This window comes from Poecilia reticulata, chromosome 6 (assembly GCF_904066995.2).
Source record: "Poecilia reticulata chromosome 6, P_reticulata-male-v2, whole genome shotgun sequence".
In the NCBI taxonomy this organism is placed as follows: domain Eukaryota; kingdom Metazoa; phylum Chordata; class Actinopteri; order Cyprinodontiformes; family Poeciliidae; genus Poecilia; species Poecilia reticulata.
The window spans coordinates 24,341,475-24,366,682 of NC_088835.1; the positions used below are offsets into that span (position 1 = coordinate 24,341,475).

The 25,208-nt window shown below is 38.0% G+C and overlaps 2 protein-coding genes, 1 long non-coding RNA gene and 4 other non-coding genes across 7 annotated transcripts; 2 read left to right on the forward strand and 5 right to left on the reverse strand.

Moving 5' to 3' along the window:
* Positions 1–1,493: 1,493 nt before the first annotated feature.
* On the forward strand, positions 1,494–23,691 carry LOC145552001 (uncharacterized). The gene is made up of 2 exons (XR_014087928.1): positions 1,494–1,585; positions 23,624–23,691. It is a non-coding gene; the product is annotated as an uncharacterized LOC145552001 (long non-coding RNA).
* map2k1 (mitogen-activated protein kinase kinase 1) lies at positions 9,111–19,916 on the forward strand. Its single transcript, XM_008412209.3, has 11 exons — positions 9,111–9,371; positions 14,204–14,414; positions 15,984–16,130; positions 16,277–16,354; positions 16,498–16,549; positions 17,470–17,594; positions 17,741–17,945; positions 18,038–18,102; positions 18,186–18,244; positions 18,355–18,400; positions 18,491–19,916. The coding sequence occupies exons 1-11, from the start codon at positions 9,289–9,291 to the stop codon at positions 18,602–18,604; spliced, it is 1,185 nt and encodes a 394-aa protein (XP_008410431.1). The 5' UTR covers positions 9,111–9,288; the 3' UTR covers positions 18,605–19,916.
* Positions 19,917–25,112, reverse strand: rpl4 (ribosomal protein L4). The gene is made up of 10 exons (XM_008412208.2): positions 24,976–25,112; positions 23,921–24,092; positions 22,791–22,897; positions 22,438–22,576; positions 22,053–22,177; positions 21,560–21,689; positions 21,192–21,348; positions 20,418–20,501; positions 20,117–20,237; positions 19,917–20,030 (listed from the first exon to the last, which is right to left on the reverse strand). Exons 1-10 carry the CDS (start codon positions 24,976–24,978, stop codon positions 19,962–19,964), a joined length of 1,107 nt encoding a protein of 368 aa, XP_008410430.1. The 5' UTR covers positions 24,979–25,112; the 3' UTR covers positions 19,917–19,961.
* On the reverse strand, positions 20,306–20,373 carry LOC145552093 (small nucleolar RNA SNORD18). Its single transcript, XR_014088042.1, has one exon. It is a non-coding gene; the product is annotated as a small nucleolar RNA SNORD18 (small nucleolar RNA).
* LOC145552094 (small nucleolar RNA SNORD18) lies at positions 20,577–20,647 on the reverse strand. Its single transcript, XR_014088043.1, has one exon. It is a non-coding gene; the product is annotated as a small nucleolar RNA SNORD18 (small nucleolar RNA).
* LOC145552095 (small nucleolar RNA SNORD16) lies at positions 22,251–22,350 on the reverse strand. The gene has a single exon (XR_014088044.1). It is a non-coding gene; the product is annotated as a small nucleolar RNA SNORD16 (small nucleolar RNA).
* Positions 22,634–22,732, reverse strand: LOC145552096 (small nucleolar RNA SNORD16). Its single transcript, XR_014088045.1, has one exon. It is a non-coding gene; the product is annotated as a small nucleolar RNA SNORD16 (small nucleolar RNA).
* Positions 25,113–25,208: the final 96 nt, after the last annotated feature.

Sequence of the window (25,208 nt, forward strand, 5' to 3'; positions counted from 1 at the left end):
CGCAAGAATGCACACTTCAAGTTCTCTGTGAACCCTGAACGAAAGATCAAGCAGCATAAAATCATTCACATGTACTGACGCTTCTCTGCCTGTGACAGGTATGCTAAAGCGTAGAGACAAAGTTATCAGATGTCTCTCTGTCCGTCCGTCCGTCCTTCTTTACATGGAGTAGAGCAACATCATGCCTTGTAATCTGGATGGGTTGACAAGATTCCCATATCGATTTTCCTCATGAATGATTACCCTCAGCAGGATTTATGCTCTTGCATTGATATTTAAAGCCAGCTGAGGTTGGTGAGTGACCCAGCATCAGTTCCATATTATACAATAATAAAGTAGATACTTAAAAAGCGTCTTATTTTAAATTGTTTTGCATTTCGCATTAACACCAACAACATGGGCAAATACAGCATGTTTCAATCCATATCTCAAGAGGCACAGTAGCCATTAACTTCCCCCCATCTGTCCGTCCGTCCGTCCGTGCATTGGAAGGACATCCAGACTTCATACAGAAAGATCCCGGACCCAGACCCTGAACTATCACGCAGTCAGCTGTAATATGAATAAAACAACATATTTTTAATTGTCTTTTTGCCTTAGTAGTTAAAAATGTATCTTTGCATGTGCATCTAAACATGTTTTGATATCCTCCACCCTGTGGAACTGAACAGCACAAGAACAAATAATAGCAAAAGGATTAGTAAGTAAAATGCAAAATACACCAATGATTAAGAATAAGCATGATTCCAATAATGTTTACTATAAAGGCTTATCATTAAATTTTTAAAACTTACTACCTCAGGGTGATGACCCTGATTAAGAAAAACTAACAGTCTCATTAAACAAAGGTTTGATCATTTATTCTTTCCTTCCCATTTCCATTTCTTTTTCAATTCACCCCCAAACAGAGCACCGTTAAATGACCCCAAGATTGTCGTTCCCCACTTAAAAGCAAAGTTGGCTAGTTTGTAGTTCTAAAAATAGGAGCGCCACTAATTCACAATAATGGTAACGTGTCAGATCTGTTTTTTTGACCTCCCCTTCCAAGATACCTAATGACTGCCTGACTGAGTTTGTAGCTCTAAGCATAAAAAAATAAGCTGATTTCTTGGAACATCAAGACATTTCACATTTTTTAATTATATCTCATGTTTGATGTTCTTCTAGTATGAATAGAGTGTATTTACTGGTATCAAGGATGTAGCATTGAGAGAGTGTGATTTGCCGTATTTTCCGCACTATAAGGCACACCTTGGTCCCCCGAGTGCTTTATATAGTGCTCCAGTTGACGCCCCAGTCGTTGTTTCACTCACGGTGTTGGTGTTGCGATATTGTGCCCAACTGCTTTCTGGGTAACGCAGACCAACCGACACGCTGCCGCCGCAGTCTCCGTCTCTCTTCCCCTGACCCCCCCCCCCCCCCAACTGGCTTTAAATGTATTATCAAACTTTATTAACAAACCAGTGTTCTGATAACTATCCCAGCATGCACCGCGCACTTCTTCTTCTACGGGGGAAATTGAAGTCGGCGGCTGCTTACCGTAGCTGCTAGACCTGTTGTGGCTCAATATTGGTCCATATATAAGGTGCACCGGATTATAAGGCGCACTGTCGGCTTTTGAGGAAATTGAAGGTTTTTAGGTGCGCCTTATAGTGCGGAAAATCCGGTACTTTTGCCTTGACATTGTCATCTCATTTCCTTTTTTTCTTTCGCTGTCCATCTGGGGATGACAAGCCAATTCTTTATGACTCCTCAAAAGTGGTCAGATTATTATTGTCTGAATTAGTCAGAAAGAATGCTGTGATGTTTAAAGGATTTTGAATAAAGAAACACGTGAAGCTGCACCAGTGTTGTACAATAAATCATATTTTTATTGGGTTATTGCTGCAATATTTGAATCATACTTGCTTTGATTTTCTATTAATGGTACATAACACATAAGGTCTAAGAGCTGCAATGTTCACTTTGTAGAATTTTTCCAAAAGTTCGAAGAATGAGTGACAACCTCATGGATGAAATTGTGTAAGATACAGGGTCAAAGGTGTAGGAAGAAGATGCTGAAATATTACTTACCTAAGGCATTGTATTTTCCCACACCACTGAAGCGCAAAGCAGATATGCAATAGAGTGAAATGAGTATTAGTAATGTTACTATTGAGTCATTGCTGCAATGTTTGAGTGGCATTTGCATAAATTCCTTGGTCGGGGTGGATATCTGGAGAATATTTGCTGTCTATAAGTTGCATAACTCATGTTGTATAATTTTTCTAACACACCCCAAAAATTCTCCCTAGTTTGCATAGATGCATAGAAATCAGAGCTTTTTCTTTTTCATTTAAAATGATGCATAATTTTACATCAGTAAAACACAAAACAAATATTCAATAACGTTGCACGGTGTAATTTTTGGTAACATTATCAGAGCAGCATGAGATTAAATTAAGTAAGTAAGAAAACAAATATAAAAACATGCTGGCAAAATGTGCCCAAAAGCCTAAAATATGAGTAAATTCGGTTTGTAAATTTCTATCAGTACATACCAGTTCCCTTTGGTTAGTGCTGCACAAATTTCAGGCTGTTGTCCTTAATGTTTAACCAAAACCTTTTTCTATCACCAGCACTAAAACAGGATGTCTGGTATTTGCAAGGGTCTTTATTCTGGCCACATAAACTGTATATATGAGTGTTCAATTTTTTGTTTTTTCACACCTTATCAGAATGTGTTTACAGCAACATTCAGTGCATGCGTTCCTTAGTGCACTGCTGTTGGCCCTGTTCCAGATGAACTATATCTGCCCAAAACTTGTTTTTATTTCTGTCTTTTCTTATTGAGTTATCTCACAGAAACAGAAGGGCACAGCTCCACCTTCCACCACCAGCTATTGGCATAACAACATTGTGTTTTGTTTGCCATATGATTTTCCGAAACTATGGAAAGAATTAAATCACTACTATTTATATTTTGTTTCTTTATGTCAATCGGGCATAACAGGAAGCTTTATAAAGATTTGGATTTGTCTTTATAATCACTAAAGCAGTAAAACGTTTAGGCCCACACCTGAATCTTGCAGAGGACACAAACCAGTTAATGAATTTAATGAAAGAAAAACAGCATCAGGCACTTAAACGTTAAATCCACGCTAGCTTGACTTGTGGAGAAGCCCTTTAAATCTATACGAAGCTCCAAAATAATAATCACAAGCTTAGATTTATATGACAGTGAATGAGCAAAGCCCCATACCGTTGTATGGGAGTGCCTTACAATGGTTGAATTTGTGCCTCTGACAAATTTAGATGTTTGTGTCTCCAACTACTGGCTTTTCTTCTTCTCTGTCGGCGCAGCTGGCTGCTGTTATCTGCTACTTCAGAAGCTGCCTTTGTGGCCTGCTGTAATCCCTGACCACAGATCCCCAGCTCCCCAAACAAAGTAGTGGCGGATGAAGCAACAAATCCAGCACATCAGACAAGAAGTAGTACATTCTGGTTTTCCAGCACGGCTGTACATCCTTCACGAGCGTCTCTGAGCCTTTTATGTCTTGTTGCTGGTATCCTCATGGAGCAACGGCGGCTGAAAGAAAGAGCAAATAGGCTCTTACTGATAAAGAGCTGTTAAGGCCTCATCAGGCGGTAGATTAGTGTTACCTAAGCATCAATTTGGTATAAATTATGGTACTCTGATTATCAGAAGGATCTTGGATTGTTTCTTGGGTTTTCATGGGTTTATTGATCATTTTCCCCCTATGTCTCACCTTAAAAGAGTAATATTATGTATTTTTTCAGCTAATCAAGTAGCTATGTTACCTTCAGTTGCTATAAAAAATACTGTATATACAATGATTGTTCTTTATACCACTTACAACTGTTCTTAAGAGCTTTGAACTAAGAAGTAGTTTGATAAGCTCAGCAGACTTACAGTCCCACCATGTGTTTGCTAATTGCTGCTGCTGCTGCTAGTCTGGAGGAGCTAAGTGGGGTAGAGATGCTCTGTGAGGTGGAACCTTGACTGGATATTGTTGCACAAAAGAAGAGCTTTGTGGAAATAGGCAATGCTTTGCGAGACCAAGCACTTAAGCACCCCTGAATGACGGCCTCAGGAGATTCAAGGACTTCTCAAACATGCATGAATGGTTCAAATAGGAGATTCAAGGACTTCTCAAACATGCATGAAAGAATCAAATAAACACTCCAGGTATGTAATGATGAGCGAATAACATATCATGATATAAAGCTCAAAAGTTTCACATAACACATAATACCCCCACTTAAGTTATTCTTTGTTTTGATTTCACCAGCCTTTTTTCTGTTTTAATTTAGATCAGTTTGTTCTCAGGTTTTTTTTTAGCACGTGTTTATTCCTTGTGGTTCCTTATTCTTTATTTAATTAGAATTATGCTTCTCTTATTTATTCACTCCTCTTCATGATCCCTTCTATGATTGGAAGGATGGGGGTAAGAGCTACAGCCAGGTAAGCTTGAAGAAGCAGTTTTTCCCCCCTCAATGACATGCACCAAGCTTTGGAGATTTATTCTGACTGTATCGTTGTAACACTATATTCTGTGCTGGGGAGCATTATGTTCTAAGAGAGGGATTTATGGGTCTTAGGCTGCCATGTTATAGACTTTAGAATTACATATTTTCTGATAAAAGCTTTTCCATTTGTCTTTGGTGCCTTAATTGAGAAAGAAACAGAAAACAACACTCCACTAAGTGAATGATAAAGAAGTAGTGTAGAAGTGAGAAACGTTAGCTGCTGGTAATGGAACATTGTCCTTAAAGCAAACTCTGTGAGCCTTTTCTCAATGTTTTTTTATTTATTTATTTTGCTTCCAGAGTCAAATCTGAAGGAACTGACAGTGGACAGGAAAAGCATCTACGTGCAATGTTTAATTTAATTTAGTTTATACAACATTTATTCACAACAAATATCATCTCAGGTCATTTCACATACAAATCAAATTATGTTCAATTTATTTCAATTACACCCTTCTTTCAAATGTAAAATTGGTTTATTTCAGACCACACACGACACTGAAAACATGAAAAACAGTCTAAACAGAGATGTCTTATTTTTTGTGATTAGAAACGAACAAAAAAGGGACCTATAAATAAAGATTGAGAAATATTGTTTTCCTTTTCTACGATCTGTTACTAATTGCACAACACAAGATGAGTTTTCTCCCATATAATATGGCTAGGAGATGAATTTCATATGAGTTTTGATCTTTTAGCCATAGCAAAATTATCCTGCATGTTAACAAATACTAATAATTGGATAAGTGTCCTCTCGTATGTTCCAGAGAAACCACCCACTATTTGTAGCCATCAATATGGTTATGACATAACTCAACTGAAATTTAAACTAGTTAGTTTTTTTGGTACAGTCGTAGCTTTAAACATAATCTCCAAAATGCCCACAGGGTTGAGGTCAGGGCCATTCATCATGGTTAATGGGGGTCTGCTTTAATCACTCCGAAAGCATTTCTAATACTTGTTTGGGATCAATGTTGGAACACTTAAGTTTTATCCATGTAGGTTATAATTTTAGATGGCGACGAAGACTTTTGAAGGTTAGCGTCTGTCTTCATTTTTCCACCCACTTTATACAAAGCACAAGCACCACTCGGGATGTCTTCTGTCTCAGTATGATGCTGCCACTACCGTGCTTCACAGTTAGCACTGTGTTTATGTATTTGAAAGTCCTTGCAGGAATCCTCCAAACATACTTATTTTCATCAAGGTTATATAGTTCAATCTTTGTCCTATTTAAAGTATATGCTGACAATATAGTTTGCACATAGCTGTTTTCAAAAAAACTTAGAGAAAAAAGAGTGATGCATTTTCTTAAACTGAATTTGTTTTTCATCTTCAAGTTTCTCGTCTTGAAGCTGTTCTTCTGTTCTCAGTCCTTGCTCAGAAAGTTAATCCACAGTCATGGCTGTTTCACGCTGGGAGGTCGAAAAAGTCAAGTTTTGCAACTTACAAGGTCCCTGTCCACATGCTGGTGATAGGACACAACCAATCTTCCCTTCTGTCAGTCCTAGTTTATGAAGAAAAAGATGATGTTGGCACCAAGATGCTTTCAGTAAACCAGGCACGGTTCTCTGGCCTTGTGTCTGTCAGGAGGAATCTGTAGAGACTGCCGAGCAGATTGTAAAAATGACAGCTGTTCTCGATTTCAGCCAGATATCTAATCTGCATGGCGGACTTAGACTGACAGCTAACACATCACTCCTTAAGGATGATACTTTTCAGAGGAGGCTGTTTTATTTCTCCACTGCTGGCAAATGGTTGAAGCAATCATGTCCACTTCTTCTTAATGTAGTCTTTCTTTCTTCTGGTGGTTTGTTTTAATGAGTCTTTACCAACAGCTTCAGATCTTAAAAAAAAAAAGAAAGAGTCACCCTGTTTATTAAAAATATAATTATATTTATATTTTTCCTTTTAAGGTGATGCCCTGTAAGGTGATTTCTGAACAAGGTTTTCATTTTTATAGACATTAATTTTGCTCAGTTAACTTTGTGCCATAACTTAGGTAATTAATTAGGGCAACACAATTATTATGAGTAGCACAATGCAGCTGCAGCCCAAAGGATTAGATTCTTAAGAGCAGACATTGCAGATTTTAAACATTTGCAGAGGATGCTATATCTGCATTCTGCTTGCTTAACCACTGGTCAAGTGCCTGCGCTATCTTAAATATAAAACAGTTTTGTTAGAAGTGTCTTTCAAGGGCATAGATTCCTTCCTACATCATGTTTGAGTTTGAACCTCCATCACCGATGTTAAGAGCCAAGGGTCTTTTCACATAATCAGTGAGGATAAAAAGCAAAGACCCAAGCAAATTGCTGAACCCTGAGTTGAATATATAAGACAAGATTATGTTGTGGTTGTGCTACGCCTTTCAAAAATGATGTACTGATACATTTCAGGTTTAAAGAAAAAATTGCTGTGTTGAATTTATATTTTACTGATTCCGTCCCCTTGAATCTCACCATCTTTGCAACTGTAGGTGTTTTGTGGCATTTGCCTACCAGCTTTGTGCATTTAATGACTGAAATGTTTAGAATCCTTCTTTGGAAAGTAGCTAAAGCTTAGTCAGATCTACTGGTGAACATACATTGATTTTCAAGTCTTATCGCGATCTGTTGATAAGTCAAAATCCAGGTTTTAGGTCCTGGACTTTGACTGGGTCCTCCTAAAACATTCATATGCTTTTCATCTAAACAATTTGATAAACTCTGGCTGAGTTATCCTGAAAGGCACCATTTCATCCTTAAGCAATTGACGAGCTTAAAGAAAAGCTTCGCCATAATATGTTCTTGCTATCATAATGTTAAAACTTGTGGGCAGTGAGCAGAATAATGTGTCTTAAAAAAACAAAAAAAAACATTCACCCAAACTGCCTTAGCGGAAAGATCAAGAATGGATAGAATCTGCAGCCCCAACCTGAGCCAGTTTATCACCTCAGATAGCATCAGCTGAGTACCATCCTCCATCGGGTTCTGAAGACTTTGATTCTGTTGTCTATTTGGTTTTGAGTTCCTTGATTTTGGGCTCATTTTGCATTTTAGTGCGTTTTTAGTTTGCCGTTTAGTGATCTTTTTGCTCATCTCTGAGCTTCCCCAAACAAAGAGATCAAAAATGTATCTGAAGGAACGTATTAAAAGGGAGAGAATATTGCAGTGGATGAAATCATATTCTGAATGCATAAAGATTTTGAACTGCAATAAATAAAACAGGAGTAGAGGATGTCCAGGATTTTTCACCAGCTGCCTGTAAGAGTGATGATGACATAAAATTGTAAAATGACTTTAAAATGTTAAGTGAACCCACAGTCCAGTCAGTTGAATGTAAGAAATGGAAACATTTTAGCATAATGTGGAAGCAATAAAAAAAATGGAAATATAGTTTGTATGCCATTTCTGAAAAGTTTCCTCTCAGTATTTGCCATGCTGACCCCTTTTTTTCTTTATTCATAAGCTATTGCATCTTAATCAGACATCAGTGACACGCAACATCGCTAGTGGATTTCAGATATGTCCACCCAAGTTTCCTACAATAAGATATCTTCATATGCCTGGCTAGAGTGGCTTAACTTTTGTTTGAATTGAGCTTGATTTCTTCTAAGGTTTTGGTAATTTTCTGCATTGTGTGCTAACAGCTAGAAAAAGGAAAACTACCCTAGGCATAGCTGTTGAAATAATGAGCTGCACGTCAGCATGAAGAACGCTGAAGAGGCCAGGTGCCTGATTATTATTCAGATCTTAGGATAATTAAAATTATCATGAGGATCAAAGACCCTGAATTAAAAGTGTCTGGCTAATTTTTTGTTTTATTTCTGCTGCTAAGTTAATGTTAACAGTGCACTCATTAAAACAAGCAGGCAGACACACTACACATATCATAGGATTTTGGAAGTACGACATGAAGAATACAAGAAGATAGATACGCACAACCAGAACTATAACTAAAAATGAAACCAAGACAAACAAAGTTGAAAAATGATCCATGCTTTATTATGTCATCATCAAGTCTGAAAAGGATGGTAAGAAATGTAAAAAAAGAAGTGAAAATAAAAAAAAAGTTGTAACAATCTTCAAACCTCACCTTTGGAAATGCTTTTAATCCTTCACCTCAAAGATGATTTTAATTTACTTACCTCAAAATAAACAAAATCAAGTTATTATGTAACATAAAGTGAAGTGATTGAAATATACTAATATGTATCCCCATATTTATTTACACTTTAATTAAAGCGATTTCTTCAATGGCCATTTTATGATTCACTCCTGCAAATCATTTGAAGGGAAATGTTTCTGAGGAAACATGGGCTGGGAGATTACGAGTTTGTGCTCACAAGACAAATAGATATCAACATTTCTATAACAGAATATAGGGGGGAAAAATATCTGATCCAAAACTATTCTTGTTTTTTATGTGAAAATGGTATGATTAATAATGTAACTAGAAATGAATTAAAAGCAAACTGTTGGTATGTTTTATAATGGAGAAAATCTCTGCTCTGAATTCAGCGACATGACGGCAGTTTCAGACACGACCAGCAGAGGGAGCGCTGCACTTAGCTCTACCATGCTGTCCGGAAGACCAGTGTAAATATTGTCGTGACGTTTATCCACCACCATCAGCTGCTTTGCCCCTGCAGCTTAAAACGGCAGTGATTTTTCCACCCTGAGATATCCACTTTGAGTCCATCCACGTCTCTTTTTGTTTCTCCTGTCTCTGATCCTCTGTATCTGTTTCCTGTCCGGCGTGATTCTTGTCCCTAACATGCAGAAAAGAAAGAAGCCAGAACCGATCCAGCTGAACCCGATTCCTGATGGAAACACTATCAACGGAACAGGAGCCTCAGAGTGAGTGTCCATCAATAATCTACTGCTCATATTCAGATTCTCAGCTATGACCTAATTATGGAACGTTCATGACAGCAGGGAATTTGGTGTGTGTGTGTGTGTGTGTGTGTGTGTGTGTGTGTGTGTGTGTGTGTGTGTGTATGTGTGTGTGTGTGTGTGTGTGTGTGTGTGTGTGTGTGTGTGTGTGTGTGTGTGTGTGTGTGTGTGTGTGTGTGTGTGTGTGCGCGCGTATAAACTCCAACCTGAGACTCTGCACCAGGCGAATGTGTGTTTCAATCTGATTTTATTGATCTATGCTGCGTATGAGTTGAAATGTTTTAATATTTTAAAAAGCCTAGCAAAAGTATTTCTAGAGCGCTTTTGTAAAATGGTCATACAATCTTCAAATCTGGTGTCTGTCTTTAGTTGCACCTATTGATCAATTGTACACTTTAATTGTAAAATCTAACATTAAATGAGTTGAATCACAATCATTGATGAGTTTTCAATAAATTGGCCTTTTTTGTATGAATTTGTAACCAAGCAAATAAGACAAAGTAAAAGTATAAGAGAATTTAAAAAATTAGATTTCCAACCTTCTTCTGACCCAAATTATATAAAAATTGCCTGGATTTATTTCCATTTACAAAAGTGCCTTGAGTTAGTGCACAATTAAGCTTTAACGGGTATTTGTAACTAAAAAAACAGGATTTTATTGATCTGGATAAGAAGGAAATAAATTATGTGTTTTATAAATTTGCTGCCGATCATTTTAGAAAATTTTATTGGTAGCATATAAACAGTTTACATGTAAAGTAAAAAATATTCTACACCAGATGAAAAATAATACATTAATAATAATGAAATCATCATTAGCATCACGCATTAGTTAATGTAAGTAAGTAATGAAGTAAAAACGAATGCTAAAAAATGCTACTGATGCCACCTGTGCTTCCATAGCACAATGACATTATTTCATCAGTAAAACTGTTAGAACCCTGACTTGTCAGCACTGTTATGAAAAGAAGGTTAGAAAAACATTTTTGATTGTGACCTTTGTTCTACTTTGTTCATACTTTAGTTGGGGGGAAAAAACAGTTAAAAATATATTGTTTACCATTCCTTCCCAATGTAATCACTGTATGTAAACCACAGCTCTCCAGAGCCCTTTTTACAGGACCGTGCAGCAAAAGCAGTATGCTAAATAACACGTGTTTATAGTTTTAGTCTATGCACCTGTTTCTTTCCCACCACCTTTTGCCTAGACATAATAATGAACAAATAAAACTGTTGTGACACAAAGCCCAGCTTTCTCGCATGAGGAAAAGCTTGTGTCAGTGCTGCTATGAACTGGTTCGACTGAGATGAATATTACGTAACATGTTTACTTACTGTGAGGCTGCTTCTGTAACATGTCATCCAGGACAATATACTTATACTTCTATCATTAGATAAAACTTCTGGAGACAGAACTGCTGCATATGAGCTTTAGCCTGTCATTGTTAGAACCTGCATGCAGATGATAATGTGGTGTTTGGCGAGAGGCTGTTAACATTCCTGCTATACTGTCGACAAGCTGCAACAGGACGAAGGGCAGTAAACCCTGAAGAGGAACGCTGAAAGTGTGGCATCTCTTCATTCATAATAGGACTCTATCACAGTATAAACCTCACACTGACAGTCTGTTGCAGACTGGTGCTATTCTGTCACTTTCGCTATTAGAAACAGCTGTGCAGCAAAAGAATCAAAAGCTGCAGGTTTCAGCATCATCCACAGCTGCATAACCAGAAATCAAATCTGTACGGTCAAACACCCGAACTTCAACTTTAAAATATCTGTCGAAATCTACCAATAATTGCTTGTCTACTTTAGTGTTTACTTGCTGATCAGCTTGATTCTTGTGCCACTCACAACTCCCCAAAAATACATATAAAAAATGATCAGTTTTCCCCTCCAGTTCTTTGAAAACAAAATTCTATGCTGCTTTATTGTCTGTCATTTTTCTGTGAAAAGAAACACACCACTGCAGAGTATCTTTACGTTTTCCTTGAAACGAAATCTGAGAAACTTTTATGCGTAAAATTAGGACTCTCTTTATGTGCGATCTTGCCAATAGCAATAGACGTGCTGGAAATGAAAATCAGATGTCTGCTGTTAACAGGACTTTAAAAGATTATTGGGGCAAATAATTTACTATTTAATAACCTCATGTAGTATTCAGTTTGGCTTTACCATCTGGTTTTGTCTCAGCAGACAAACTCGTAAAAAAAAAAAATAGAATGTTATGATGGTTCAAATTTGTGTATTTAAATTATAGAAAATTACTTTTCCCATGTATAAAAGTTTTTTTTTTGTATAGAAATGCAGTATATAATATATAGTATCTATTCACAGCATCAGAATTGTGGTTGTAATAACTACTGTTTTGAATGTGTCCTCCACATTGCTGTGGATGATTTGGAGCACCACAGGGAACCGGTTGCTGACACCAGTCAGCAAATATAATGGTGGTAAATGAGCTTAATTCAATGACGAGCCGCTTCCCAGAAACCAGACCATTACAGCATGGTGAAAAAAACAGGACTGCCCATTTTCTAGTCGGCCAGAAGCTTTCACAGTGTGAAATGGCTGTTGGTTCCTGCTGCAGCACACTCAGAGACCCACTTTATGTTTAAGCCAAGAATGCAATATTAAAGCAGGAGAGATGATAGCAAATCAAAAGGTGTCCAGAGTTGTGTTATCTAACCAAATCTTGTAGATCTCATGACAATATGTATTATAATTTATAATTTGGAGTAGTTTCTCAGGTTTATTATTCATAGCGAGATTAATTTTTAATGTTTTTCTTTGCATATTTTGTAATAAAGTCGATGCTCAGAACTCCCTAGATGGCACGCCAGCGTTTTCTGAAATAAGTTTTATTCTGTTAAAACAAGTGCAGTACCATTCAGAAGATTACATACACTTCTTATCGGTATGTCATATTATATCATATTACGGGGCTTTTTAATATTTTTCTAAGGTGGAATAAAAATGTAACATACATAACACTGTCCTGGCACAGTGGTACATTTTGTTTTGTTTCAGCCTTGAATTTTCTGTTTCGCGTTAAATTCGAGTTAAATTGTGACATGAGATGAAACGAAGTTGATTTAGATGATTAGAAACAATCCAGGAACCTTGGAGACCCAAGTCCATCATAGGCGGGACAATGCTGCGACTGCAGTGTCACGGTTTGCCCTGATAAAATAAGTCAAATGTTTTATGGTCAAATGAGACTAAGATATTTAATTGCAGACCAAGAATAATGTCCAGAGGAGTCAAACGGACATTTTTAGACATAAGAACATTGTGCAAGCTGTCAAGTGTGATGGTGGCAGAATAACGCTGAGCGTCTGTTTTCCTGCCAGTCATGCATTTTTTACTTGTCCTCAAATCATTACCAAAATGTTCAAAACAGTTGTTTAAGCAAGACAAGAATGCGAAAACATCAGAACTGGATTTGGAGTGGATTGAACATTTGTGAACTATGCTTCAAAGCCTACTTTGTGCCTCAAAATAAACCAGTTCTAATGAAGAGTGGTCAAATTCTCCCAGAATTTGCAAGAAGCTTGTTAATGTCTACCAAAAGTGTGTGAATGACTGTGTGAATAATTCTGTCCATCTGGATATCAGAAAAAAATAAATCTAAAAATGTTTACCACCAAAAATCTTTTAGGTTGTGTCGTCATTTCTCTCTGAAAAAGAAGAGTTTAGGTAAACCAGCAGGGAATGTAAACACTGCACCCAAGTGTGTATGTAACTTTGTCCAACAGGTGTACCTTCTCTAAGCAGGAATAAAAAGGCATGTCATCTTATCTGCAGAGATCTTTGAGACAACTTGCAGAAACATTTTCTCCTTTGCTTGATGTTCTTCTGGATGTCCTTGGATGTTGCGTGGACGGCAAACAAAAGCCAGCTTCCGCCTGAACCTGAAGGGTGGGGGGCGGGGGAGGGGACACTACACATCTTGAATGGAGTGTGTTCCAGGCTGCTACTGTTCTCAGTGTCTCCCCGCCTCCTCCACCTCCAGCTCTTGTGAAACGAACAAACGCCCACACCACCCACATCCAGCCGAAACACGGCACCTTGTCTCCATGGATATGCAGTTCCACTATCAAAAAATAAAAGCACTTAACCCTCTCTGTGCTGCATGGGGCTGAGTGGAGAGGAGCGTGTGCTTCTCTCCTCCAGCTGCTCTCCAGCGACTCGTGATTTACTTAGTGCGAAGAAAGAAAAAAAAAAGAAGAGTTCAATCATCGCTGAGCTTAATGAAAAGCGTCCCGTCTCTACTTCAGTCTTCTTTCATGCAGATTGGGAGCTTTGTCTGTGCAAATGACCAGGCTAGAGGTGATTTCTGCTTTTGTTGAGGATGAAAATGCATCATTCTGCTTATTTAACTTTTATTTTAAAAAAAAAATATATATATATATACAAAATAAATTTTATCTCACAATTAACTGATTAATGCACTGCATTATTGGGGTTTCATGTGATAGACCACTAAACCTTTAACCAACGTTTTGGCCTTTATGCAGAACTTAACACTGCACACCACCCTGAAAACACCATTCTCACTGTGTGTGAAACATGGTGGTGGCAACATGATGCTTTAAAGATGTTTATTTTTTGCTGGATCTTACATAAGTGTAATTAAGTTATTGGAAAGGTCATTAGAGTTAAAATGCCCTCATTTTAATTAGAACATTGCATAAATGTATTTAAGTGTTTTTATTGGAGGAGGAAATCACAGATTATACAAACTGGTGATTTGATGTTTGTTTTTTTCGTTGCTCTGTTTTTGTTTTTTTTAGAACAAACTTGGAGGCTTTGCAGAAAAAGCTGGAGGAGCTTGAGTTGGATGAGCAGCAACGAAAACGCTTGGAGGCCTTCCTGACACAGAAGCAGAAAGTGGGAGAGCTGAAGGATGATGACTTTGAGAAGATCTGCGAGCTCGGCGCAGGCAACGGAGGCGTCGTTTTTAAGGTCTCACATCGACCATCCGGTCTGATTATGGCCAGGAAGGTGAGCTGCGTGTGTAGTGTCAGTGAAAAGGCTGCTTGCTTGAGCACTGAACTTAATTTCCAAGAAATGTGCCCCCCCAAAAAACAAAACACTCTTCAGGTTTCTTCTTTTTTAGCAACTCACCACATGCAAAACGAGTGAACAAAAACATGGATTAGAATGCACTAGTGATTTTCTTTTTCATCACAAAGGAAGTTATTGTTATATTATGGTAGGAAAAACTTTCCTTCTATGTGCATTCTACTTAGATACCCTGTAAGAGATCAGCGTATGTCTAAAAAAAAGAATATACATATATATATTTATTTATTTCAGCATAACTATTTAATCTTTTAAATCTTCTAAAATTGAGTTTCCATTACTTGAAGCTGATGTTTTGACTCCAAAAAAAAAAAAAGCAGAGCACATGATTTCTCTCTTAGCATCGTGTTCTGCTGCGTATCCTTGGGCATTGTGTGGAAGCAAACACTTTTCTGGCCTGTTGCATAAGAACAGTGCTTGTTTTCTCCAGCATCTTTAGTGGGGTGGGTTCCTCATGCACAGTACTTCACTAAACTATTCATACCTCTCAAACCTTTTAATGTGTTGTCATTGTAACACAGAGTAGTGCATAATTGAGAACTAAAAGGAGATGATGATACATGCTTTAGCATGTTTTTATAGATAAAAAATGTAGCCAGCACTTTATAGATCTACCTAGCAGTTCTGAAAAGACTGTGATTTTTGCTAATTAGCTCAAACTCAGTCAGATTGGCTGGAGAGCCTGTGTACGCAACAACTTTTACCCTGTTCTAATGCCTAAATATACTTTGATCGATAACATGCAGCTTTGGCTGCATGTTTATTTTTGCCACTGTTGTATGAACACTTCTTATTAGACATCTTATTAATATTTGTTCCATCAGCAGTTTTTCACAATTGAGTAGTGTTCCTTCAGCTCCTCCAGAATTATAATGGCCTTCTTGGCTGCTTTTCTGATTAATGCTCTCCTTGTCCTGCCTTTCAAATGTTTTGATGTGGTTTTAGAACCAAAGCCTGACCTGATGTGGTTTTTTGGCTTAATGAGGAAGTTTGTTCACTAATGTTCCCTAATAAAATTCTGAGACATTCACAGAACGCCTGCATTTTACCTGAGTGTGGATATTTACCAATGAAGTTGTACTGGATTTTATTTGGGTTGTCAGAGAAAAGGGAGCTACAATGAATGCCCAGCGCACATTTCAAGTGTTTACCTGGAAATAGGTAAAAACCATGAATAGTCATTTACTTAACTATCATGCTCTAGTTTGGTCTATTAAATAAAACCCCCATAATATACATGTAGATTTGAGGTTGTAATTTCACAAAATTTGAGAAAAACTCAAGAGTTAGTTGGACTTTTGCTAGCCGCTGTACTACAAGCTACTTTTTGCACATCAAGTATCAGAAAAAAAAACAAGGCTTTGTGAGATAAAGACAGGAGTTGAGACAAATATAGCATCCAAAAATCAAAAAAGAAGTTTTGTAATGCTTTTTCTTTTCTTTTTTTTTCTTTTTTACATCTAACTAAAATTGTGCCCTCTGTTCCAGCTGATCCACCTGGAGATTAAGCCAGCCATCAGGAACCAGATTATCCGGGAGCTGCAGGTGCTACATGAGTGTAACTCTCCGTACATTGTGGGCTTCTATGGTGCGTTTTACAGCGATGGAGAAATCAGCATCTGCATGGAGCATATGGTACTTTTTTTTTTTTTTCCACAGACCGCTCTGGCACGTTTATCTCAACTTTTATCCCAGTTGAAATGCTAGTAATCTATAACTGTTGCACTATCTGTCTCAAATGAATAGTCTCCATTTTTTTTTCTGTTTCTTTGTGGCTTCAGGATGGTGGCTCTCTAGACCAGTCACTGAAGAAAGCAGGCAAAATCCCAGAGGAGATTCTTGGCAAAGTCAGCATTGCTGTGGGTAGCTCCAACACCTCTCCCACCAATTTTATCCATATTAAGTCTATGAAAAACTGTTTCCCTCTGTACCAAAAAGAAGATTTATGTTGCAACACTAAGGAATTTGTTTGTGCGCTGACAGTCCAAAATGTGTCTTACAGGTCATCAAAGGTCTTTCCTACCTGCGTGAGAAGCACAAGATCATGCATAGAGGTTTGTTTTGATTCCTGAACAAAGTTTTACAAAGGCAATGTATGTTGGAAAAGTGAGATTTTTTTAATTTTTTTATTCCGTTTTGAAACCTAACATCTCTTTTGAATTTTATGCCCGAAATATCTTTGAATAAATTGGGCCAAATGCTTAGGAATAACTAGAAGAAGAAAAAAAACAAAAAAAACATCTCACATTCTATTTTTGGAAAACAAGTGAGAAACGTGGTAGTGTGTAAATTCAATAATCAAAGGCGCTGAACTTGAAGAGCAAGAAAGAGTCACTATTTTATGGGTTCCACGACGTCAAATTCAAATTTCTGACGTTAAGTTATAAAGTAAATGCAACGGTTCATAATTTATGGATGGATGGAAACAAACAAAGAGGATGTGAGGACAAATGGATGGATAGATTTGTAGACAGTGAGATAGTTCAGAAAATTTGGAAAAAACTGTTTTTCCATTTGCTATTTTCTTTTTCCCTATCTGGAAAATGATTGGATCAGATTCCTTTCTTTTAGACTCTGTAGAAATATAGAAATCCTGGCAATAAAAATTATTCTTTACTCAGAATGCATAAAATAATAGTACCTGATCTCAATTGAAGGTTGAGGGAAACCATGCCATGGTTTAGATATGGCTTGTCTAATGCTGAGGGTTTTTTTCTTCTTTTATTTTTTATTTTTAATTAGGCCTCTTTTAACATGCAGTAATGATATAATTATCTTTAATCTTGTTAAACGGCATGATTGCTGTGGCACAATCACAGGGCACAGAGTAAAGTTAAACACTGAGGAAGCTCACATTACAAAACAAAACAGCATTCCATGTAGATTTTTACCTTACTTATCAATTAAAAATCATCCTGCATAAGTTTATTCTGGGCTGCCATTGATGACTATGTACTGTGGATGGATCTCTCAGATGTCAAGCCTTCTAACATCCTGGTAAATTCCCGCGGAGAGATCAAGCTGTGTGACTTTGGAGTGAGCGGACAGCTCATAGACTCCATGGCCAACTCCTTTGTGGGAACTCGCTCTTACATGTCGGTGAGTTGTTCAGCACACAAATAACATATGCATACTGCTCCACCAGAACATATTCCTAAAGCAGATATCTTCACAATACAATGCGTAGCTCATGTGTTGCCACTAATCTCTGTAATAACTGATTAAACCTGATGCGCGTTGTGCAGCCAGAGCGTCTGCAGGGAACGCATTACTCTGTTCAGTCAGACATCTGGAGTATGGGTCTGTCTTTGGTGGAAATGGCCATCGGACGATTCCCTATCCCTCCACCTGATTCCAAGGAACTGGAGCAGATCTTTGGGTTTCCAGTGGAAGGGGAGGCAGCCTCCAGCGATTCCCCGAAACCGTGCCCCCCTGGACGTACGGGCAGCTGTAAGTGTGACACGGCAGCAGCTCCTAAAGGGCCTTTAATGTCCTTCACTGTTAACTTTAATCTTGATCCATTCCTTTATTTTCCTGCTTAGCGTACGGACCAAACAGCAGACCACCAATGGCTATATTTGAACTACTCGATTACATAGTCAATGAGGTGAGTTTGTCTGCCGTATTTAGTGTTATATGTCTATGTCATATCCATAGTGCTCACTTCATTTGTTTTACTTCCATCTTTAGCCCCCACCAAAGCTCCCTGCGATATTTAGTGCCGAATTCCAGGAGTTTGTGAATAAATGGTGTGTAAGAAAGAATTTTCTTTACACTTTCTGCTATGAAAAGCAACACACTTGACACATCTCAGAACAGCTCTGCTGGAAAGCGTGATCTTCTTTCCCTTTTGTTGCAGCCTGATTAAGAATCCTGCAGAGAGAGCAGACTTGAAGCAGCTGATGGTAAGTACGACTCCCAACTTATGCATCTCATATGAATTCAGAAATGATGAAAAGGTTCATTTCTCTTATTTTTACACGCTCCATTTTCAGGTGCACCCTTTTATCAAGCAATCCGAGGCAGAAGAGGTGGACTTTGCCGGCTGGCTCTGCAGCACCATCGGACTCAGTCAGCCTGCGACACCCACCCATGGCACCAGCATGTGAGACTGTCGACTGCAAAGCCATAACCAGAGCAATCAAAGACGTTTTGGTTGATTTTTATTATTGCTAAGTGTTTCTCCAAAGTAAGCAATGTGTTAATCTTACAGGTGCATCTCAATAAATTCAGAAATTATTAAGTTAATTTCCATTATTTAAGTCATAAAGTGAAACTCAGACTCATTACACAGAGGAACGTGTTTTAATAAATTCTGACGTTTATGGATTACAGCTGATGAAAACCCAAAATTATGTTCATCAAAAAACTGAATATAAGACAAGAGCATGTCTCTGCACCATTCAGTATGCACTCTTAACACTTGAAGAGCTTTTCATACATCTGCATGCGGCTCTAAAGAGGGCTCCTCTTCTAGGTTTTCCAATGCAAGTAAAAATATATGATCATAATTGGATTGAGGTATTTAACTATTTTATGACAAAAATTATGTATATTAGCTACTGAGTTTTAATTTTTTTTGGCCATAGAATTAAGATAGAACCAGTTAAACTGCTGGAATTGAAGCTGCTCCTCCCGACTGATTTCCAAATGAGATGCAAACTTTACTTCCATTAAAGACATAACTTGAGTCCAGTCCTTTTCCTTTTTATTCCATCTGTGTGGAGGCTCAGCTGCAGTCCACACCTTGTGATTTCTCACGTTAGGGAAATCCCACCCTTCATGTTGCTTTTTATGAATATGCTTGGAACTGGCACTTTGAATAGCTGGTAACTTCAGAAATTTAATCTCTTTATAGTCCAATATGCTTTATTTTCTACAAACTTGAAATGCATCATGTGTAATGAATCGTTTCACTATAAATGTTGAAATAAGTATTCATAACATTTTGAGATGCACCTGTACAAACTTACAGAATTGTGTACTAGACAGCTGTTTAGGTCACCGTAAGAGACCTGATTGAAAAGCCATCTTTTTGTAACAATACAGCTTTGTAAAAATACAGCTACTAAACCTCTGCGCTCGACATTCCTCTTCAATCATACATAATGCAGCCTTTCTGCCAGAGTAATGTGCAGAATTGGTATGATTAAGCCTTTTTATTGGAAGCAATGTTTCAAGGTCTAAAGTCAGCCACACCAGGGGTAAAGGGTCGCATCCTACTTCTGTATGCATGGACAATCATTTCCCAGAGAAAGTCATGAAATCATCTTGGCCAACTTGTGTATTATGAAAACTCTTAATGCTGATGTCCTGATTCATTGTGCATCCCTTGCTCTTCATCCACTCCACACGGCTTTGTTGGCTTTTGTGATATTTATCTTGTGAATTAAATAGTTTAAATAAAACTTCTGACTCGTATTTGAAACAACTGATTTATTTTACTGAACTCCAGTCTGTTTATATTTATGCCTTGGGTTTAGCATGGGCCTTCTTTGCAGGCCTCTTCTTGGGCTTCAGCATCTTAGCCTTGATCTGTGAAAACAAGACAATCAGTCGACCTCAGTTGGTTTATAATATTCCTCCCATCTCCAGAAGATTTTAAACCACTAGGTACTTACGGCAGGGTCGTGCTTCAGGATGGCATGACGTCTTGCTGTCTTGGCGTAAGGGTTCAGTTTGAGCATTATCTTCAAATTCTTGAGAGGATTCTTCTTCAGCACTCTGCGTTTGATCTTCTTGCTGCAATGGGAGAAGTAAAAGGTTAATTTGACTTATAAATGCAACAGAGGATTTATAACTTTTTTGATATGCTCAGGACTTCCAAAATAATCAGGGGTCAGAAACACGGACCAGAAGTGGGAGATCATCATAGCCAAGACAAGGTTCCAAACAAAAAAAAAAAAACTACAAAGTACATACTTAGGAGCACGAAGTGCTTTCTGGATCTCCTCACTCTTCAAAATCCTGCTCAGATCTGTGTTTGTCATCTTGTGCATTGGGAGCCTGAAGGCAAGAAGCACCAATAATTAAAACCAACAAGAAAAACACCACATCTGATGGACAAATTTCATTTTGAACCAACTCAGAACTTCAGCAAATATCACAGAGTTCAAAAACACGGACCATGAAGTGGAAGCTCATCACTGAGATACATGTGCGAACATATACTGCTGTACAGGTGCACACCGCTAAATTAGAATATAGAAAAGTTCATTTCAGGAATTAAATTCAAAATGTGAATTATGTAAAATATATTGGTCAGTTGGCCATTTTTGATTATCCTAGGTTACTGCTAATGAAAACCCAAATTGCGTTTTTCAGAAAATCAATCTTTGCATTAAACCAATAAAGGTTTAATTCAGAAATGTCATCCTACTGATAAATAATCTCAGGTATTGTACATTTGTTGTTTAAAGAAAGGTAAAGACCATTTGCTGGACATGAGTCAGGTCAGCAGTGGTCGACATCACTGTGTAGGCCATAATTTCTTATGAGGAAGTCTTTAGTCTTGTAAATATTAAACTTTACAAACTGAATTCAGGGTTTTCTTTAGCTTTAAGCAAAAGTCATTAAAATTAACTGAACTATTTAACTCTCATAACTTTTTGAATGAAATCACTGAAAACTTTTCAAATAATTCTCTATTATGGATATGCACCTGTAAGATTTAATGTCTTTTTTTTAAACACTCACTTGTAGTTCTTCTTCAGAGAGGATGTTTTACGCCAGGTGCCGTACAGCTCATCCAGCTTGCGGAAAGCGCTTTCGGTCCAGATGCAGAACCGTCCGACGTGACCACCAGGAGCGAGTCTCAGAAGGTTCAGCTGGTTCACGTTCTGCAGAGTGATGCCTATGAAAAAGAAAAAAAAGGGAGGAATAAGTACATTTATTTTCAAAAATGGATGGTTCACAGGATTAGGAATAATATTCAAAATGAATTTATAGTCATAATGCAGAGGTGCACAAAAAATATTTCACCACCATTGCCAACTACTTTTATTTAAACACCTGAAACGAGTGAATCTGAAAACAGTCTCTGTGGTAAATGCAGTAAAACTCACCTGGAATATTTCTGAAGGCTTTGGTTAAACCAGCGTCTTGGTTGTAGACGATACACGGACCTTTGCGCTGGATACGTCTGCGGTTCCTCATCTTGCCCTTACCAGCACGCATGCGCTGAGAGGCATAGACCTACGAACAACATTTATGTTAATTAAGAAATACACATTCTAAAAACATGTAAAAAAAAAATCTTAGATAAACAAGTATAAACTATCCATTTTAAAACATTTAAATACTGCTTGTAATATTCACAACTTTTGGCTTAATGAAATATTTACACATTCTCTAATGTATATTAGTTCTATTATTTTGAGAAATTTGTGTACTTACTTCTACAGAACAATTAATCAATGAGAAACATTTGTAGCATTAACTCAGCTCTCCAATAACTCAATCAATATATTTTCACATTCTGAGGACACAGACACATTTAACATCTAAGACCTCCAACTGACAGGAAACTGCATTTCTCCAATTTCAGATTTAGTTTACCTTCTTGATATCGTTCCAGGCTTTAAGCTTCTTCAGCAGTAGCACAGCCTCCTTGGTCTTCTTGTAGCCCTCAACTTTGTCTTCAACCACTAGTGGGACTTCGGGGATTTCCTCAATACGGTGTCCTGATGATCAAAGGTTTTATGTAATTGAAGGACATGTAAGTAACAACTGCTGGGCTGACTTAACACCTGAACTTGCTCAGAGTTCATCACTCATCAATACCCTGTGATGGCTTAATGACAGCAGGCAACTGTCACCATTCACAAGATCAGACGCAAATTACACCATCATAGCAAGGTAACTGTTCAGCAAAGTCAATTTGATCTAGCTAAAAAAATAAAGCTGTTACTCTTTTGGACATTTTTATTTTTGGGGAACTTACCCTTGGACATCACAAGTGCAGGAATGGCAGAAGCAGCCAGGGCAGAGCAGATGGCATAACGCTTCTGGGGTGTGTTGATCCTGCGGTGCCAACGGCGCCAGGTTTTAGTGGGGGCAAACATGCGACCACCACGACACATCTAGGTCCAAGTCAAGAATCGTCCACTGCTAAAGTAAATATTAACCCTTCTAATACCTGCTCAGACTCAATGTTCACCAGTCGTCTGTGCCAGCATATGACAGCAGGCATACCGTCACTGGCCACAGAGTCAGACGCAAATTACACCATCACAGCAAGTCCGGTTTTAGCTGTTAAAGGTATGAAAACAACAAATGGACTCAAAACAAGGATACGTTTCCAAAAGCTCCCTGGCCAGAGCGGTGAGTACCACCACCTCTCACACGAGGGATACGGGCCACAGCTCTTCCTGTTCCCCAGGACTCAGCACTTGTCTGGTGGCCTGGAAGATTCAATATAAGCACAGTTACAAATTATGGTAGCAGCAGCCACTTTATGGTGAAAACTAGATCAACTCAGATTCATAACTATCATTTTACAAAATTGTTGTTTTGACGTTTTGATTGAATTTCAACTCAACCTGCAATTTCTAAGTAGTTTTTATGTTCTGCTCAGTTTGGTACAACCACATATAATACACTAGCAGGAGAATATTGTCATGATTCCCAAAGTCCAAATCAAAAGCAAATTAGCAACCAATGGAAAATGGTTACAACAAATTATTGTATTTTCCGCACTATAAGGCGCACCTTCAATGAATGGCCTATTTTAAAACTTTTTTCATACATAAGGCGCACCGCGTTATAAGGCGCATAGAATAGACGCTTCAGTGCCTATTTATTACACATCTACATTTGTAAAGAAGTGGTCCCCGAGTACTTTATATAGTAGGCTGCCCCAGTCGTTGTTTCACTCACGGTGTTGGTGTTGCGATATCGTGCCCAACTGCTTTCTGGGTAACACTGACCAACCGACACGCTGCCGCCGCAGTCTGTCTCTCACCCCTCCCTACCAAACTTTATTAACAAATCAGCGTTCTGACAACTATCCCAGCATGCACCGCGCACTTCTTCTACAGGCGAAAATTAAGTTGGCGGCTGCTTACCGTAGTTGCTAGACCTGTTGTGGCTCAATATTGGTCCATATTTAAGGCGCACCGGGTTATAAGGCGCACTGTCGGCTTTTGAGGAAATTGAAGGTTTTTAGGTGCGCCTTATAGTGCGGAAAATACGGTACTGATAAAAGGTGCTGCTTAAATTTGAGTTTTCTATAATCATCAGCAAAATGATTCAGAAATGGTAAAACGGACATGAAATGGCAAAGTAAAAAATCTACATATGAACGCAAAAAAAAAAAAACTATGTGTGTCAAATGTGGGTACAAATTAACGTCACCCAACAGAAGCATCTGTTGCCTGTGACAGGTGACAGGGCAAAAACTGTATATCAAGTGTATAATGACTCACCTGCCAGCTCGCTGACTGCATATGGCTGGCGGTTGTTTTTGCGCATGTTGGTGTGCACAAAATTCACAACATCAGGGCGAATGGGGGCCCTGAAGACAGCAGGCATGACTACATTTTTGCCTGATGATTCTCCTTTGTCGGAAAACACCGAGATGAGGGGTCGGGCACAGGCCTGAGAACGTAAAAACATAATTTTCTGTGAAATGCATGTCAGATGATCACACATTAAACTACACCAGTGTTTTCTTACTGGCGCTCCCCCTTCCTTCAGCAATGTATCAAAACGTCTGATATGATTTTTCAAATACAGTGATGAAAACTGAGCTTTCATCAAAAAATAAATATAATTCTACTATAGAATTTAATTTAGTTTTAAAAAAAATATTCAAATTAGGTTAATATTCTGATTCATACCACAATGTTCTTCATTCACTAACTACCTTGAACTTCTGGCATGATATAGTAGTGTTAGAAGTGAATAAATTACTTAGGCTAATTGTTGATTGCTAACTTGGGTTAGAGCTTTTCACACACTTAATCGCACATTTTAGCGTGATTAAGTCATAGTGAATGGGTTTATGCCAATTCACATAAACCCATTTATTTTTGACATAGCTGTAGAAAATGTTAAGTTAATGTAAATTATCCTGAATTAAGTTCTTACCGACATTGGATGATACATAAGCAAATTGTTCACGTGACATTGTAAAATCCTTAGTTACCTTGAACATACACCAAGGACCATTAAGATTGTATGTAGTTAGCAACTATTGAGACAAACTCGAGGAATAGTCACCAGTATTGCACTCAAAGTTAGTTTAATACAACAATCGCTGCTGCAACAGACAACACGTGTAACTCGGAATAACCAGTCGTCCAAAATGGCTCCTCGTGTTAGCTTCCTAGTGACTAGCATTCAATTCTGCGATCAGATTTATCTAAATATTAGCTTCTTTACCAGACAAACTTCCAAACAGTTAGCAAAATACGTAAAACATGCTAGAAATACACATGTTCTGCACCGTATATATTGTAACATATCAGTGATTTCTCACCATTTTCGACAGTTTTTTTCGGCTCGCCGGGAACCACGCTCCTCACGGTATGGCGGCCACAGTAAAAAGGAAGTTGGTAACTCAACCCTGATCATATATGCCTCCGCCTCTAAGAACAAGACTTCCGCTAAAACTATTTCGGCTATTGCTGGGTTTAAAATATTTTAGGATACCCGATGAGATTATAAATATTATAGAAAAATAAATTAAAATTACTAGATATGTTAAATTAC

What these genes read in the sequence shown, in the direction of transcription:
- map2k1 (XM_008412209.3), top strand. Translation starts at nt 9,289, where the DNA reads ATGCAGAAAAGAAAGAAGCCAGAACCGATCCAGCTGAACCCGATTCCT. An exon ending in GCATCTGCATGGAGCATATG is followed by an intron (nt 16,131 to 16,276) that starts GTACTTTTTTTT and finishes TTGTGGCTTCAG; the next exon opens with GATGGTGGCTCTCTAGACCA. An exon ending in GAACTCGCTCTTACATGTCG is followed by an intron (nt 17,595 to 17,740) that starts GTGAGTTGTTCA and finishes CGCGTTGTGCAG; the next exon opens with CCAGAGCGTCTGCAGGGAAC.
- rpl4 (XM_008412208.2), bottom strand. An exon ending in TGCACTTGTGATGTCCAAGG is followed by an intron (nt 22,178 to 22,437) that starts GTAAGTTCCCCA and finishes TTTGATCATCAG; the next exon opens with GACACCGTATTGAGGAAATC. An exon ending in TCTCTGAAGAAGAACTACAA is followed by an intron (nt 20,502 to 21,191) that starts GTGAGTGTTTAA and finishes TCTTGCCTTCAG; the next exon opens with GCTCCCAATGCACAAGATGA.